The sequence below is a fragment of the Sesamum indicum genome, linkage group LG3 (genome assembly GCF_026168435.1).
Source record: "Sesamum indicum cultivar Baizhima isolate 11 linkage group LG3, ASM2616843v1, whole genome shotgun sequence".
Taxonomy (NCBI): Eukaryota; Viridiplantae; Streptophyta; class Magnoliopsida; order Lamiales; family Pedaliaceae; genus Sesamum; species Sesamum indicum.
Window position 1 is genome coordinate 1,818,622 of NC_142659.1, and position 17,099 is coordinate 1,835,720.

General features: G+C 29.1%; 1 protein-coding gene across 1 annotated transcript; it reads right to left on the minus strand.

The window, feature by feature from the left end:
- Window positions 1-11,031: 11,031 nt before the first annotated feature.
- Window positions 11,032-16,667, minus strand: LOC105156991 (uncharacterized). Its single transcript, XM_011073275.3, has 7 exons — window positions 16,312-16,667; window positions 15,795-15,912; window positions 14,707-14,795; window positions 13,976-14,022; window positions 13,754-13,842; window positions 12,006-12,139; window positions 11,032-11,773 (listed from the first exon to the last, which is right to left on the minus strand). The coding sequence occupies exons 1-7, from the start codon at window positions 16,438-16,440 to the stop codon at window positions 11,093-11,095; spliced, it is 1,287 nt and encodes a 428-aa protein (XP_011071577.2). The 5' UTR covers window positions 16,441-16,667; the 3' UTR covers window positions 11,032-11,092.
- Window positions 16,668-17,099: the final 432 nt, after the last annotated feature.

Consider the following 17,099-nt stretch of genomic DNA (forward strand, 5'->3'; position numbering starts at 1 on the left):
ATTGTACGGTGTAAGTAGAACGAGCCAAACATGAGTACGGACGACCGTACTGCCCATGCGGTGCGAACCCATCCGTACACAAATCTAGTCTAACATTACGAGGCTTTACTGCAACATAAGGATATGTCTGGTCAAAATGCCTCCATGCCTCTGCATCAGACGGATGACACATGGATTCCTCCTCCTTCTGATGGTAGGCATGCCACGTCATTTGCTCGGCAGTCGCTTTTGAAGCATACAATCTCTACAGGCGAGGGGTATCGGCAAGTACCTAAGAATGACATACGCGGTCTTCTTACGGTTAGGATTTCACTTCCTGGCAGGCTTGTACCTAGCTTCTCCATATAACTTGCAGTAGTCCAGATCAATATCGTTCTTCCAGTACAACATTCGACCATTCTTACATGTATCAATCTTCTCAACAGGTAAACCCAAGTCTCTTATCAAATTCTTTGTACTATAGTAATCCATGGGGAGGGTGTGATCACGGGACAATATATGATCAACTCACTGGGATATTCGATCATATATGTTGAGAAATATGGCCATTGACCTTGATATTCACCAACTCAGCAACAACCCTCAATTGAGATTAGGTGCAACTATTCCACAATGGTTGCTCGACAACATGCACTACATTATGAAATCAATCTGCCAGCGTAGACACATAATCATAGGGGCCTCCATCGTAATATGAACTAGGCCCGTCATCAATAGGACACGACCTCGTACTATCATCAGGCACACCATCCTGGTTATAGTTAGAAAATCAGAAAGCTGGCCTAGTCGCATAAAAGAACATCCTCTGCGCCCAATCCATCTGCGCCGCACCACCCCAGTGCGTACTAGTACCCTCCATCTCATGAGAAATAGGAGTTTACTCCTCCTGCAAAGGAGCCGCGGTGACGGCCTCAAAATACTCCTACACCATCTCCTCTCCATGAGAAGTCCAATTATAATACTTTGGCATAAAACTGTTCATATACAAGTTAAAATTTACCTCGTTCGGAGTTTTGAAAGCTTCATTTTTGCACTTACGACAAGGACACTTAATTTTCTCAGCGTCCGTATATGTATGGTGAGATGTGGCCCATTTTATAATGTAGCAACACCATTCTCAAACTCTGGAACCAGCCCTGCTTATCAGGTTCTTCTCATACATCCATCTCCTCAACTGTTTTCACATGATGAGTCCTACACACACACACACACACACACATATATATATATATATATTATTATAACATTAAATTTAATCGATAAAATTACAACAATATAATCATTTAATAAATAAAGGGTTAAAGTTGTTGACTAAACAAAATAAAATAATCAAAATAATTTCAAATATCAACGAAAATTCGAGAGAGATTGACGAGCAAGAGTGTAAAATATTAGTGGGGATAGTGAGAGATAAAAATTTTTGAGAGAGATTAAGAAAATAGAAAGAGAGAGAGAGAGAGAGAGAGAGAGAGAGAGAGAATAAGAAGAATGGAAGAAGATAGTGAGATTAAATAAAAAGAGATGAAACATATATATAGAAAATATTGGAACGGGCTTTGGAATGGATATGGAACACATATTTAGCTGTTAAAAAGTAGCTGTTATTGTACAATTTGCAATGGTCAATGGATTGGACTTAGGAAAGGTTTTTTGTCTGTTGAATTGTAGCTATTGTACTTTATTTTGAAAGGTCTTAGTAATACAATATTAATAAAACAACAAAATCGGTACAAGTAACCGTTCCAACTTGTACCGGTTTTTGAGACAGTCATCGTAACACATTCCGTTTTAAGTAAAACTTATACTTAGGAACAATTTTTTGCATAATAATTAGGTGCGTACTCAAAACCGTTCCAAATTGTACCTCATTTCGAAATACATTTACTAACTATCATCTCTTGGACATTAATTGTTACACATATAGGAACGGTCAACGTAAGACCATCCCTAATTCTAACAATATGTTCCAACCAAAGTTTCAACCATTTACCATTACAATGTTGGAAAGGTCGTGGGAGCGGATACTGTAACTATCATTTTGGAACACATGTTGACACGGTTTGACCTTTCCAAAAAATAACCTATAAAAAATGGAGATCATGACATTATATACCAAGTTCTATTCCTATTGTGTTCCAATACCCTTTCTAATATGAAACGAGCTTTGAAACGATTTGCTGATCCGTGCAAAATCCCATATTTTTTGTAGTGAGAATAAAAAAAAGGGGATAGAGAGTGGAGGAAGCACAAGCTGGAGGAGAGGGGAGGAGGTGGCTGCGATGGCTTGATGGGGAAGAAGATAGCACATTTTTTAAAATATTTTTACAAATAATTCTTTTAATATATTTAAATATTTTATTCGTATATAACAAATAATAATATGATAAATATTTGTATATTGAATCTTGTAATTTAAATTTAGTGAAATCTAGACAATTGAATTGTGTGTTAAAATTGGGCCTTCAATTTAAATGTAATGAAATTTAACAGTTAATTTTTATCTAAATCAGAACAATTCATTATATTAAATACAGATCATTTAAGAACCATTTATTTGTTTTCTACAAAATTTCAACCATAAAAGTATACCACAAGCAAAATCAAATAGTTCATAAATTAAGTTGTGGAATTAATTTTATTGTAAAAAAATCAGGCCAAGTTGTACCAACGACGCGTGGGCTACACCGCTGGTGTCGAGGGGGTATTTTTCTATGTTTAGAAAATGCTAAGGGAGTTCTTTATTACCCTTTTTTTTTTCTATGGACACATTTTTAAACATTTTCTATAACATATAATCACAGACAATAAATTACATTTAATCCAAAAAAAATATGACTATACGGCTTTTTAAATTTAAAAAAAAAAAGAAAAAACAATGCAACCCTTTGATATAGGAGGGCTTGGAGGTAGTGAACGTAAACTTTTACAAATTTACATGTCCTTTTTTATTTTAATTGTTTTTGTCATTAGAATTTTCATACAATAGTAAGAAGTAATTAATTTAAATAAAATTTTAGGTAATATTAATTTGACATGATTGAAGGGCTGAGGCCATAAATAGCAAAATCCCACCAAACTTTATTACCAAATGTGATAAAGTATGTAAGAGACAAAACATGACAAGAATGAATGAGAATTCTATGATGTATTATTATACCAACCTTTGTGATCATATGATATCATCACCAATTTTTGTTTTAGGGTAAATTGTTATAATTTTTTTAAAAATTTATTTTAATTATAAATATTTTCTCATTATTTGAAAAATAATAAATAATCTCTGAAATTAATAACCGTCTAATAAATACCCACTCGTAACAGTCCAATGTAAGGGTAAGGGTGTATTTACCAAAAGCCGTTAATTTCATAGAGTATTTATAATTTTTTAAATAATAAAAAAATATTTATAACTGCAGCAAACTTTTGGAGAAATCTTTTGTAATAATATACCCTTCTTTGTATATATATTATATAGTTTGTGGGGAACCAAGAAAAGTATGAAATAAGAGGTGTGTTTGCAATGTAAAGTAGGTTGCTTTACAGCCTTATTGCTCTGTGCTCCTCAAATATTCATCCTCTCTTTATTATATCTTTATATCCAAAGTGTGTATATCAAGTATTACTCATTACATCAACATGTTCTCTCTCTCTCTCTCTCTCTCTCTATATATATATATATATATATATACATACACTAATATAAAAAAGTTTTTTCTCACTCACGATCGAGAATTTACGACACTATAATACTAAATTATAAAATATTAATTATACTTTTAAATATTTATTCCAATATAATGAGTTATATTTATTTCAAATGGTTCACATCTTTTCACCGTCGTTTATATTCATTACTTGCTCTATTTTTAATTATATATGAATTTTTAATATTTGAATTTTCTGGTGTATCTATTAAGTTTTATACGCACAAATACTACGTACTATGATTGGTGTATCTATTAAGTATTTTTTTTTAATTTGAAAATTGTAATAAGTTTGTAATATTTGCAAAATTTATGTTTTTTATATTATTGATAAATTATTATTTAAATAATTGCTCAACTGCAAATACTTTTAATTAAAAATAGTTATATTTTTAAAATTTATGTACAACGGACAAAGTTGAAATTGAAAATAAAATTGAGGAATTAAAATATTTTTTTGTAAATAATGAAAAATTTTAAAAGAATGGTATGAGAAATTACCCATGAAAAAGACTAATTCAAAATAAATTGAAAAAATAAAGACTATTTTAAAATTAAATTCAAATGTCTTGCACTAAAATGAGTTTTACTCATATACCATGTTTGGTCATTCCTCGTCTACTTTGATAATGTTTGTTTGATGAGTTTCTTGGTCAAAAGAAACGACCCGCAACCAATGTGGAATTCAAAGTAATATTTCTCGTACCCAAACATGGAACAGTCACTATTGTTGACATTTAAGTCAAAATATATTGCTGGACTTGAATAAAATTGGAACTATTTTCCAAATAATCAATTTTAGTTATGACAGAAATTATTATTATTATTATTACTTAAAAAGCAATGATTATATCATAACGTACATCAATAGTTTCACGACGAACAGAGCATCAACGACAATGAACTACAGAACTACAGTGTACGTGAACGGACCAACACCCACGTACATGTAGGGCTGAAAAATAAAACCAGACTATTTGATGCTCGTCTGGTAAAACTTCGTTCCGACTCGATTTTTTCTGCTTAACAAACCAAATTTTGAACGAAATTTTTATCTGATAAAATTTCAGGCTCGATTCGATTCGTGTAAAGATAATAAAATATATTCAAAAATATCAAATATCTCGAGCTCGACTCATGTTTGGTTCGATTTAAGCTCGATTAAATCAATAATCAAACTAATTTGAAGTTCGATAACAATTTAAATAAATTTAAATAATAATAATATGTTAGTTCGACCCGAATCATTTATAGTTTGTTTATCAGGTCAAAATCAAAATCAAAATCAGAGAATATACATTTGAATTTCTGTCAAGTAAATCGAATTGAAAATTCAGTTTGGTATTCGATAATTTATTTTTTAATAATTTCAAATATTCATTTTTTAAAAAAATATTATATTACAAATATAATAAATAAAAATATATATAAAAAATTGATTTTATTATTTTAGTTAAACTAACTTATCAACTTAAACTTAATAATTAAAATAACTAATAACTTACACCTATTTAATATTTGAATTTTCCAAATTGTAGGGTTTTTATTCATATATATATATATATATATATATTTGGTTAATCCAATATGAAATTGAACCAAAATAAGTTTGACTTTACTTAATCGAACCAAATATTTTTAGTTTTGTTTTATTGAACAAATTTATACAAAATTAATGTGCAGACTTAATTTTTGACCACGATTGATCAGTATTTGCTACGATTTTAGCTATGATGAGAATATTTTTCATAATATTTTATTATATAAAACAAAAATTATTATCCACTGAGTCACGATTTTTTATTTTTAATCATAATAATTGACCATATTAAAAAAGAAAGGTATATTAATTCCAGTATCATATAAAACCACATCTGATTTTTCTCCTTCATTTTTCTCAACTTGGGTCCAAAATCCATTTTTAAAAATGGGTCAAAACTTTATTGCTAATAGAATTGGATTCAATAAAGATCCATACCCATACCCTCTTTAGTTGAATCCATCTTTAACTTAAAAGAATGGGTTTGGATACAATTGGGCCCAGATGAAAGATATCATGATTAGATCCATATCTCAGGCCCAAACTCCACCATTTCCAATAAATATTAAGATAAATTACAACAAGCTTTCCTCAAACTTGACATAATTATAAATACCATTTTGTAGTTTGAAACATTACCGATATTCCCTAATTTGAACGGATATCTAACAAATTAGCTATCCATTTGTCTCCATTGAGTTTTCATCTATTTTTTATGGTGAACTAACCATAATGCATTGTTGGGGTACTGAAGTGTCCCATGAACCATGCATGGAATTCTGGGATTGCGCCAGATAGCCTGTGAGGTGATAATTTTCATCCTTACAAGTTGTTAAAAGCCATTTATATGCAGATTTAATAGTAAATTTATAGGAAAAATGCAAACAATCCCCTTGTGATATTGCATATGAGCAAATGACCCCTTTATAAAAAAAATAAATAGCAATTTACCTCCCTGTATCTTTTAAAATACGACAATTCATCCCCCTATAATTTTTAAAATGAAGTAATTTACCTTCCTGTATAAGAAGATAAATCGCTTCATTATAAAAAGTACAAGGAAATAAATTACTATATTCTTTTTATAAGTGGATAATGCCCTCATTTTCATCCATAAATTACTTCCAACCATTTATCCTTCCAAACATTGATCTCTTTACCATTCCCTACAAGCCATTGTGTAGATTCTTTGATCAGCGGAACAATAGAGTGCGGATTCTTCCAAATCCAATGCTTATCATTATTACAATCAGAATTAATGAAATCACAATTAAAAAAAATATTTAGATTTAAAGATGATAAGACTGTTAGCATCTCATCACTTAAAGAAATATAATTTTTTTTATTCTAATTAATTATCATAATTAAAAGTAAAACTTATGGTGTATCATAAATAAGGTTACGGAACGACTATTAGCCGTTGATTATGTAAGTGAGTCAAAATATTTATTACATCTAAAAATTGTGGCTGATATTTTAATATAGACAAAATCGTTGCGAATGTTAATTAACTATGGTCAAAGTTTAAGTTTTTGCGTCGAATTTATTTTAATTGATTTACTATCATTTTTAAGTCGTAGTAATTTATAATGTATGGATTAATCAATTCTTTTGTATAGTGTCTGTTTGTTTACATAATACTTTGTTTTTTATCGTCTTTGTTATAAAATTATTGACGTCGATGATAGGGTTTTGAGTATTTTGATTTACTGTATTATACGATCGATCGTTTTTAAGAATTAAATGATTTTGTATTTATAAAAAAAGATTAAATGTCAGAGGGTTTAAGACTCCATTAGCGGCTTGTTACCACGTACAGTTACGCATACAATGCGTATTAGCTGTTGTTTCTGTATATGAGCACAAAATATTTTGTTATAGCATATTGAATATTCTGATCACAGTTAAAATCATGACAAATATTAATTAATCATAACTAAAATTTAAATTTTTGCATCAATTATTTTTTTACAATGGTAAACAATATTAGTTCACCATAAATTTTAAAGTTATTTAATATTTAAGAAAAAAATGTGTTTTTCGGATTTTAACTTTTCGTTTTATATTTCACTACGTAAAAATACACTAAGGTTATAAAATATTTTTTTGATATCTAAATAACGTGAATTTTACACATATATCGTGTATATATTAATATAATATAAAAACGGAATAATTGCCCTCGATTGATTATTATAGGTCAAACAAAACTTTTCTAACCAACCTACCATTATTAAGGCAAGCTATACTTCTTCACATTTATTAACGCGTGAAGATGTATAAAGGTAGTTTGGTTACAAAAAGATTTGTTTCACATGCGATAAGCCAATAATAAATAAATTTGAGGTAAATATGAATTCACTAGAAAAAAACATAATTTTTTGCTATAATTTTAATAGCTATGGACTAAAAATCGTGGCAAATAATTTTCATTGGTCATTGCTAAATAAAACCAATGCAAAAACATAGATTTTTTACCAAAAAAAAGTTATTTGCCATGGTAAAAATATTTGGTATGGGTTTTAACCACCGTCGTAGATACCACAGTCAACAACCGTTGCATGGTCGTGGTCAATGACTATTTGCTACAGTTATTTTATTTTTAACCATGATTAATTGTTGTATTTTCTTTAGTGATTTTTATCCAAATTTTTTATTAATATAAGCAAATTTAGTGAATTTTAACAAATGGAGTGACTTATTTATTAGATGAAAACAAATTTCACGAGTACTAAATCTAAGTTTTCAAATCATAGAAAATTTACTTATAATTATATCAAATATCAGGAAAGACGGTGTAAGTATCCCAATAAAAAAAATGCAATTTCAAAATAAAGAAAACAGCTGGGAAAAAAAAAAAAAACAAACTTACAGAAATCTGCAAACAGTACGCAATCATTAAAATTATTCTTCCCAGTCTCTCTCAGGCATTCAGATCTTGCTAAGGCTGCTACTGATTGTCCAAAAGCCAAACAGTACTTCTGGGATCATTGGTTTCTGTTTGTTGCAAAAAATCTAGGCAACTGAGGAACAGTACGAGATTCACGTTTAATCACTTTGACATTTCTGTACTGGAAATAATCAAACTGAAACCTCCAAACAAGGAATTAAGTGGTAGTCTGTACTAGCAAGGCAGTGTTTGTTTGTCCATATCAAACTTAGCCAAAAGCTAGAATACAAAACCAGAATCTCTTTACTAGCAGTGGATCACAAAAAGTCATGAGACATAAGTATTTGGGACTCAGACTCTCAGGTCTAGGAATCCGAATCGGTTTTTTTTTTTTTTTTTTAAAAATTCTATTTTATTTTTTTATTTCATTTAAATTATATATATTATGTGTATAGAGATGACATTATATATTTTATTTATAAAAAAACGTCATACACGTGACATATATATTGAATGAAGTAGAAAAAGCATCGACGAGGAACAAATTTAGGAAAAATTATAATTTATCCCATGTGATATAATAAATGAGCAAAAAACTTCCTGTAAAAAAAATAAAAAATTACCCCCCTGTATTTTAAAAAATAAAACAAATTATCTCTCTATCTAAACTGTTGGTAAATTGCTCATTTTCTAAAATACAGGGGGGAGGGGGGTAATTTGATCATTTTTTTTAACATGGGCTTTTTGCTCAGTTCATATATTAAGAGGGTAAATTGAATTTAACCTTTAAAAGTCATGCTGATGTTTCCGCATAGGTAAGAGTCACTACAAAGACTTTGGATATATCTAAGACTATGATAAGGATTGATTTACCATGATTTTTTTAATATTTTATTATATTAGGAATCCGTTATAATTATCATAAATTTCAATAATCAACAATTAATATACACTAATTACCAATGTAAAATATGTAATAATCATCAATAACTATAATTACAGTAAAGCGATGAGTACTATTAAAAATAGAGCAATATTCACACGTTAGTGAGATTAAAACCCATGACCTCCTGATTAAGGAACCCAACTTCGCCAACTAAGCTAGGTCTTATTGGCACCAATATTTTTAAATCTTATCTATCTATCATATACTCGTCACATAATTAATTTGTATATAATAAAATAGTTTTAATTAAGTTGAGCATATAATATTATATTAACACCTCATAAGTTTATGTCCAAATACACAAATACCCCATACCATTTTTGAAATTATAGGTACACTTTCGAAGGGGTATTTGTGTAAATTTTTGTCAGTGCGTTGAACAAAGGCCTACTTAATTACAACTATAATTTTAAAAGATATAATTATAATTTTTTTAAAAAAAATAGAAGATGTTTATTATGTATTTATTTCAGAAGGTGTCAAATGTAATTTACCTAAAATTCTTGAAACCAACATGTAATTAAAAATTTGAACTAAGTCTTTTTTCATTAAATAATTCGATTACAACTATTTTTTTAAATATTAGTATTTAATAATTACAATAATTATATATTGATCAATTATATTCGGTAAACGAAATATAAACAACACTTTATATTACAATAGACAATACCTACTATATAACAGAAAAATATTCTATGCATATAGCAGGATTTGAACTCGTAATCTTTAAAATCATAAAGACTCAACTTCAACAATTAAATTAGACGTTGTTGACAATCTGAACTAACTTAATCAGTACAAAAACAAAAGAGAAGTTTTGAAACTTGGGTCTGAACCTTTTTGTTTATTATTTGCATAACAGAGTCCAATTAAGGGATTAATTAAAATAAGTGTGATAAGCTCATAATAATATTCTAATATAATTAGAACATTTAAAAACCAATAGTAAATTGCAGATATAGCTCCTAAGATTTGATATATTTATAAAAAGTCTTTGTTATTTACAAAATTATAAATATTTTCCTCATTTTAACGTATATCTAGTAACGAGTTCATTCCTTTATTTTTCTATCCAATTTTTGTGGTTAACTAATCAAATTATCGAATTATAAATTATAATTTTATATATTTTTTTAAAAATTTTAAAAATTTTTTTATGAATTACTTACTATAAATCAGCCTCAGATTTTTTTTATATTTATCCGACCTTTTTTCTATATAAAAAAAAACCCCCAAAAATACGAAGGTAGTAATTTCAAGCGAACCGTCTATATGCTATATATAATTATTTTTCATTTGAGAAAAGTATTCGTAATTTTTTAATTAACGAACAAGTAACAATAATTATGCTAAATTTCATGAGAAATAACTATAATTTACCCTAACATAAAATGACAAATACTTACGGGGGAGTTGTGTATTAATTAGAACATTTCGGTGGTCTATCTGGGAGAATTCTTGATCTGGTACTTATGCATATGTATGATTTCAATGTGATGTTAACTGTCTCGACCACGTTGTCTGTCTTCAATGTTGTGATTTTTACACAAAACAAAAGAGACTTAATGTATTTTATTATTGTAAATTGTAAATGAGCAAATTATTCTCCGATAATAAAAAAATAATTTATCTTCTCATGCTTTTTAAAATAAAGTAGTTTACCTCTTTGTCTAAGAAGGTAAATTGATTCATTTTTTAAAATTACACGGGATAAATTGTTGTATTTTAAAAAACACAGAAAAATATATTACTATTTTTTATATAAAGAATAATTTATTCATTTATAATATCACATTTCAAAATTGCATTTTTCTCCAAAACCAAAAGTGTAGACCACATAGCACTTAAATGTGCAACATATATTATTGCACAAATTTTCATGTAATTACCAAAAATGCTTTAGATCCCTTTTGACATTGACATTCAATTAAGAGATGATAAGAGTCAAATATTAGTGACAAGAGCATTTGTTAAATGCAATATTTAAATAAATATACTCTTTTTCTTGATCAATATCGTTGGAAGGTGGACATGTTTCCGCGCTTGAACTGTGGAGAAACAATGGAGATGAGGCCACCTAAAGGAGGCCTCATCTTTGACCTATACATTAACTCGTCGTACGGTCGTTGATAGAATTTTAAAAAAGGTAAAAATGATTCGTGCGGTGTTTTGATTCGACTCAATTGATAGTTCTTTTTGAAGAATAGAGCTGGTGAGTGGAGGAACGAGGGCTTCGGAGTTCTTGGGTGTCGAACCATGGACGGGTCGAGTGTCTGGGTTTTCTGCGGCATCGGTGTTGATGGGAAGAAACCCTTTTTGGCAATGTCGATGTTGCCATGTGGTGCTCGGGCGGCGGGTGATGCAAAGGAGAGCGACCTAGCATTGAGAGGCGAGATGCGTGGGCCTAACAGGGTATGGGAAAGATTGGTTGGGCCCATTTTAGATTCAGACATGTCCGTTAATGAGAGATACCAAGGCTTCAGAGAATCAAAATGATGTGAGACGGTAAATGAAAATCTTGAGGAGGAGCACGACCCAAGTTTAGTTGCTGATGGCACTGGTGAGGGGTCAAAACGCAACGACGTTGCTTGAGGATATGATTTTAAGTCATTAAAGTGAACTGATTCTTCGATATCAAGCGACGATACCACCGTGGTTAAAGGTGAAAGCTCCACAAATGATTTCACTCCCTGTAATCATGAAAGCATCGTAAATTATTACAACGTACGTTATATCAAGAAACATATAAATTATATAATGTAGACAATCTTGTAGTTCGAATCGTGTTTCACCACGCTCAAATTATTTATTATACGTACACAGCGATGACGTGTCATAACAACTAGTATAATAAATTGATAGATAAAATAATCACACATATATATACATATATATATATATATAGGAAGAAGTTGTAAATACCTTCCAAAGGTAAGAGAAAAGAGATGGAGGGTCAATGACAAAAGCCTTGTGAAGGCGTAGGGGATAATAATCCCCAATGATCTTAAGTGTTGCCACCAGCATCTTCATAAACCCAGACGCTGATCTGAAAAGGCCTGCAATTTCCCATCAACAGTTTTAAACAATTAATGAAAATACATAAAAATAATTACATCTACATTCCTGATATATAATCGATTTATATGAATTATTTATATTTTTTAAAAAAAAATTACACACACTCATAAAAAATATCAACATTATTATACAAATTATCCCTACTTTTTAGTTGTTAGGGGTGGTTTATGTAATTATACAAAAATTATGAGGTGTAAATTTAATCATCCCAAATATATATTTTCTCCAAAATGAATAAAAATTATTTTTAAAAGAAAAGTGGAGGAAAAAATTCAAATTACTGTTGGGTTTGTATCCAACCAATACAAGAAAAAGGTGAATTATGACCACTTTTGGTTGGAATATAATAATTTAACTATGAAAATGACCTTGTCTACCCTTATGCCCCACTAACCCGATTGCGACACATGAAGGGTAGTTCGGACAATTTCTGAAAAAGTTTCAAACAACCATAGTAAATTTTGATTAATTAATTAATTAATAATAATAGGCGTGACATTGGGAAAAATTAAAGTTGGCTGTGAATTTTGAGAAAAAGGGATTTTTTGAAGGTATTTTGAGAGTGTGTGGAATCCCAAGACACACATTTGCTTTTATTATGATAAAAGTTATGTTCCTGATTTGCCTCACAGAGTTCATTCGCTCTGAAATCACATTTACATAATATTATAATAGTAAAAAAGAATAGGATTAATTACAGTTTGATCCTTTTTATAAATGTGAAATATCATTTTTTTCTAAAATAATTATACTTACCATTTCTCTGAAAATTTATTATTTACACATGACCCCTTTCGGTAGGATTTGAATAAAAAATATTGACCTTGGCAAAAAATTCATATAATTTTTTAATTTTACACCTTATTTAATATTTTCATATAATAATTTTGTACTTATAAAGAAAAAATGAAATAATGTTAACCTCACTTCGTATATATATACACATGTATTATATTCATCCCTTTATATATATAAAAATATACAGTTTATACATGAGAATGTTAAATGATGGGCAAAGTTAAAAATTTATGTAATGTTCTTTAGCTAAAACCAACATATTTCATCGAAATCCTAAGAAAAAGGGTCGGGTGTAAATGGAGAATTTTCGAAGAGGGTGTAAGTGTAATTTCAAAACTTTTTTGGGAAAGTGTAATTTCACAATTGTTTTTCTTAATTATGATAAAATGCTATGAATATTTATCATCTATACGGCTTAATAATCAAGATAAATCAATATTATATATCATCATCAAATAAAATTAATATTAAAATTTTGACTACTATTAACTAAGGAAAAAAAATATGATTATACTTACATTCGTAATCTGTCATCTATCTACACAAACCACTTTTTCTTTTACATAATTACAAAAACCACCATTATCAACAAAAAACAGAAGTAGTTTGTGGAGTGATGTTGACATTTTTTTAGTGTGTAAGTATAATTTTTTCAAAGAGGGGTAGTTTGTAAAAATAATGTAGATATTTTTTTCTACATGATGTGTATTTTTTTAAAAATTAGGGGTGCGTTGTACAAATAGACCATAAATTATGTATGTAAATATAATTATAAAAAAAGAAAAGAAACTCACTGGCATCGAAGAGGATAACAAATTGCTCGACGTTTTTGGGCATGGTCTGGATGGCAACTTCTAGTGTAAACACTAGCAATCGAGTAAACCTACAAAATATATCACCGAAAAAATTAAAATAAATTAATTCTCGATAATTATCATAAATAGACAAAAATTCAAAAAAAAAATAGAAATTGAAAGAATCCCACTTCTAGAAATAGGTAAAAACGATTAACTCACAGTTTTTGGGAATGGAATTTCTGATAATCTTGCTTCATTCGGAAAATCTGCAGTTATTTGTTTCCAAAGCAAAACAAGAGTGAGATTTCATTCATGAAATCAACTCAGAGTTTGGGAAGTATAGATAGTATAAGGCTTTGTTTGGATACAGATCAATTTTCACTAAGAATTTAAAATGATTTTATATCAAAGAGATTTGAAAATCCATCCATCACAATTGATGTTACTAAAAATAGCTTAAAATGAGATTAGAATGATTTCCAGTCATTTGAAATATTCAAATACATCAGTCCAAACACAATATATAATAAAATTTAAGGATAATTATATTTATCCCTCTGACCTATGGTACATTTACACAAACAACCCCTCTCTTTTGTATAGTTACAAAAACTACCATTGACAGTAAAAATTAGGAGTAGTTTGTGTAACAATACTAATATTTTTAGGGGGTATGTGTGTAATTTTTTTAAAAAAATAAGGGGTGATTTATGCAAGTAATGATATTTTGATGAATGTATGTATAATTATTTAAAAAATAGAAGTAATTTGTGTAAACCAGCCAAAGATCAAGGGATTTAAATATAATTATTCCTAAAATTTCATTTTCTTGAAATTACTTCAAATATAAAAGAATAAAAAAAGATCTATATATATTAATAAATATATATATATATGTATATATATATATATATATATATAGAGAGAGAGAGAGAGAGAGAGAGAATTACAAGGACAGGTCTGAACTCATGGTCATGCCCAGCAACGTAAGCAACTCCTTCCGCCAGCTCAGCGGAGAATTCATCAGCCATCAAATCCTCTTCAAATTTCAAATAATAATCCATATTATAATCAGCCAGTGTATTATACACACACATATACACATGTGTATTTGTGTTAAATGGTATTTTACTTTAGGATAAAATACAAGGTATTCATCTGAAATTTACTTTAATTATAAATATCTACTCATTGTTTGATATAAATATCATAACAAAATACCCATTGTGATAGCTCATTATAAAAGGGAATTTGTTAGAATATTTATAATATTAAGAAGGTATTTATAATTTTTTGAATAACGAGGGATATTTGTAAATTGTAACTAACGCAAATCTCAAACGAGCCTCTTCTAATTTACCCTTTATTTTAAATGAATCAATTCCAATTGTATCATGATTTTTAATAATCAATAAGCAGTATACGTCAAATATTGATGTTAAATATATATAACTAATTAATAATTATATATTTTTATAATAACTAAATCAATAATTATTATAAAAATAAATTAAATAGCTGCTATTAAAATAAACTAATACCCATTCACACTCATTAGTAATGGGTGCAGCTATTTCAAAACCACATACAACAAACATTCTCAGCTGAAACAAGAGAACAAAACCAAAAGGTGACAAAAAAAGGAGACTATTATCTAAAAATAGCAAAACAAACATTCAAAATAATTAGTGTATTAAAACAGAAAAGAAATTCAAATAATTTGATAAATTACATCGACACTTCTAAACTTAGGTCAAAAGTACAAACACCCCCAACTTAGGTCAAAAGTACAAACACCCCCTGCATTTTATAAAATTACAGAAACACCTCTATTCAAAGGTAAAGATTTGCACCAACACACTCTGAAAAATATTACATTAACATTCTACAGGAGGTGTAGCTGCAATTTTGTAAAAAATAGGAAGTATTTGTGTTATTTAGCCTAATATCAGAAACTTTCGATGTAATTTACCCTAAAATAATATTTGAAAAGGGAAGAGAAATAATTAAAAACAAAAAAGAAAAGAAAAATTAATACCAGTGGGTAAAGAGTCTCTCCAAGAAAGACAATTCCTGAGGTGCTTGGCAGCTTTCTTCACATCATTCCCTTTGGCTCTCACAAACCTCTGCACACATTCATTACTGCAATATTTCTCCTGCATTATACACACACACACACACATATATATATGTTCATCAAATTTCAATACCAATCATATATACAACTATACATACATATATATACACACACACAAATTTCAGGGGAAAAAAGAAAAACAAACATTTTAAGTCACAGGAAAAATAATACATAATTAATCGAAACAAATAGAAAATCTTGAATTTCATGTGATTTATAAGTAAATTTAAGAATGTCAATATGCAAATGGCGGTTCTCTCTCTCTCTCTCTGCATGTATATATATGTGTGTATATGTAGAGAGAGAAATGAAGAGAGAGAGAGAGAGGGGAAATCAAAGGAAGTTGATGCAGTAGCAATGGAGTTAGTGCAGAAAAAGGAAGCAGATGGAGAAACAGTAATGAGAAGGAGATGAGAACCTGTTTGAGAGTGAGTGGAGATTGTTTGTTGAGTAGATGAAGCACTGATTCAACTCTACTCCTCATCTGTTGTTGGTAGTAGCAGTACTCTTCTTCATCTCCACCTTCCAAATTCATCTTTCCCCCCATTCAATATCTCAAACAAACACACACAAATTGCTCACCGATTACTGTCTGTGAAATTGATCAATCTCTCTCTCAAGATCCAAAACACAATTACACTCCTTCACGCAACCATTCTTTTCAAACTCTCATCAGTCTGCTCTCTTTTGCCACCTTATGTGTGTGTGTGTGTGTGTGTGTGTGTGTGTGTGAGAGAGAGAGAGAGAGAGAGAGAGAGAGAGAGAGAGTTGTGTGTGTTGTGTTGAAAACTGAAAAAAGAGCCCATGTATATAGATATATATAGCCGCGATTGATGCGGTTGAAGGGCTGAGCGCGATTCATAAGCCGGCTAGAAAATGTGCTTTTCCCATTTTGCCCCTCCTTCATCTCTTTTTAGGATTGCATGAAATTATTATTTATATAAAAGAAATTAATGTAATGTAATAACATAATTATCATTTTTAGAAAAAAAAAAACAGAAATTAATTCATTAACACTTTATTTGCTTCTAATAAATGGAGTAAAAAAGAAATTATAATTAGATAACCAAAATTATGTATAGGGATGATAACGGGTTGAGTTCATCAAAATACCAAGGACCTGTTGAATTGAATTCGATTAATATTTTTAAAATATTAAAAAAAATATTTTTTTAAGAAATAATACTAATTTTTTCTTATAAATAT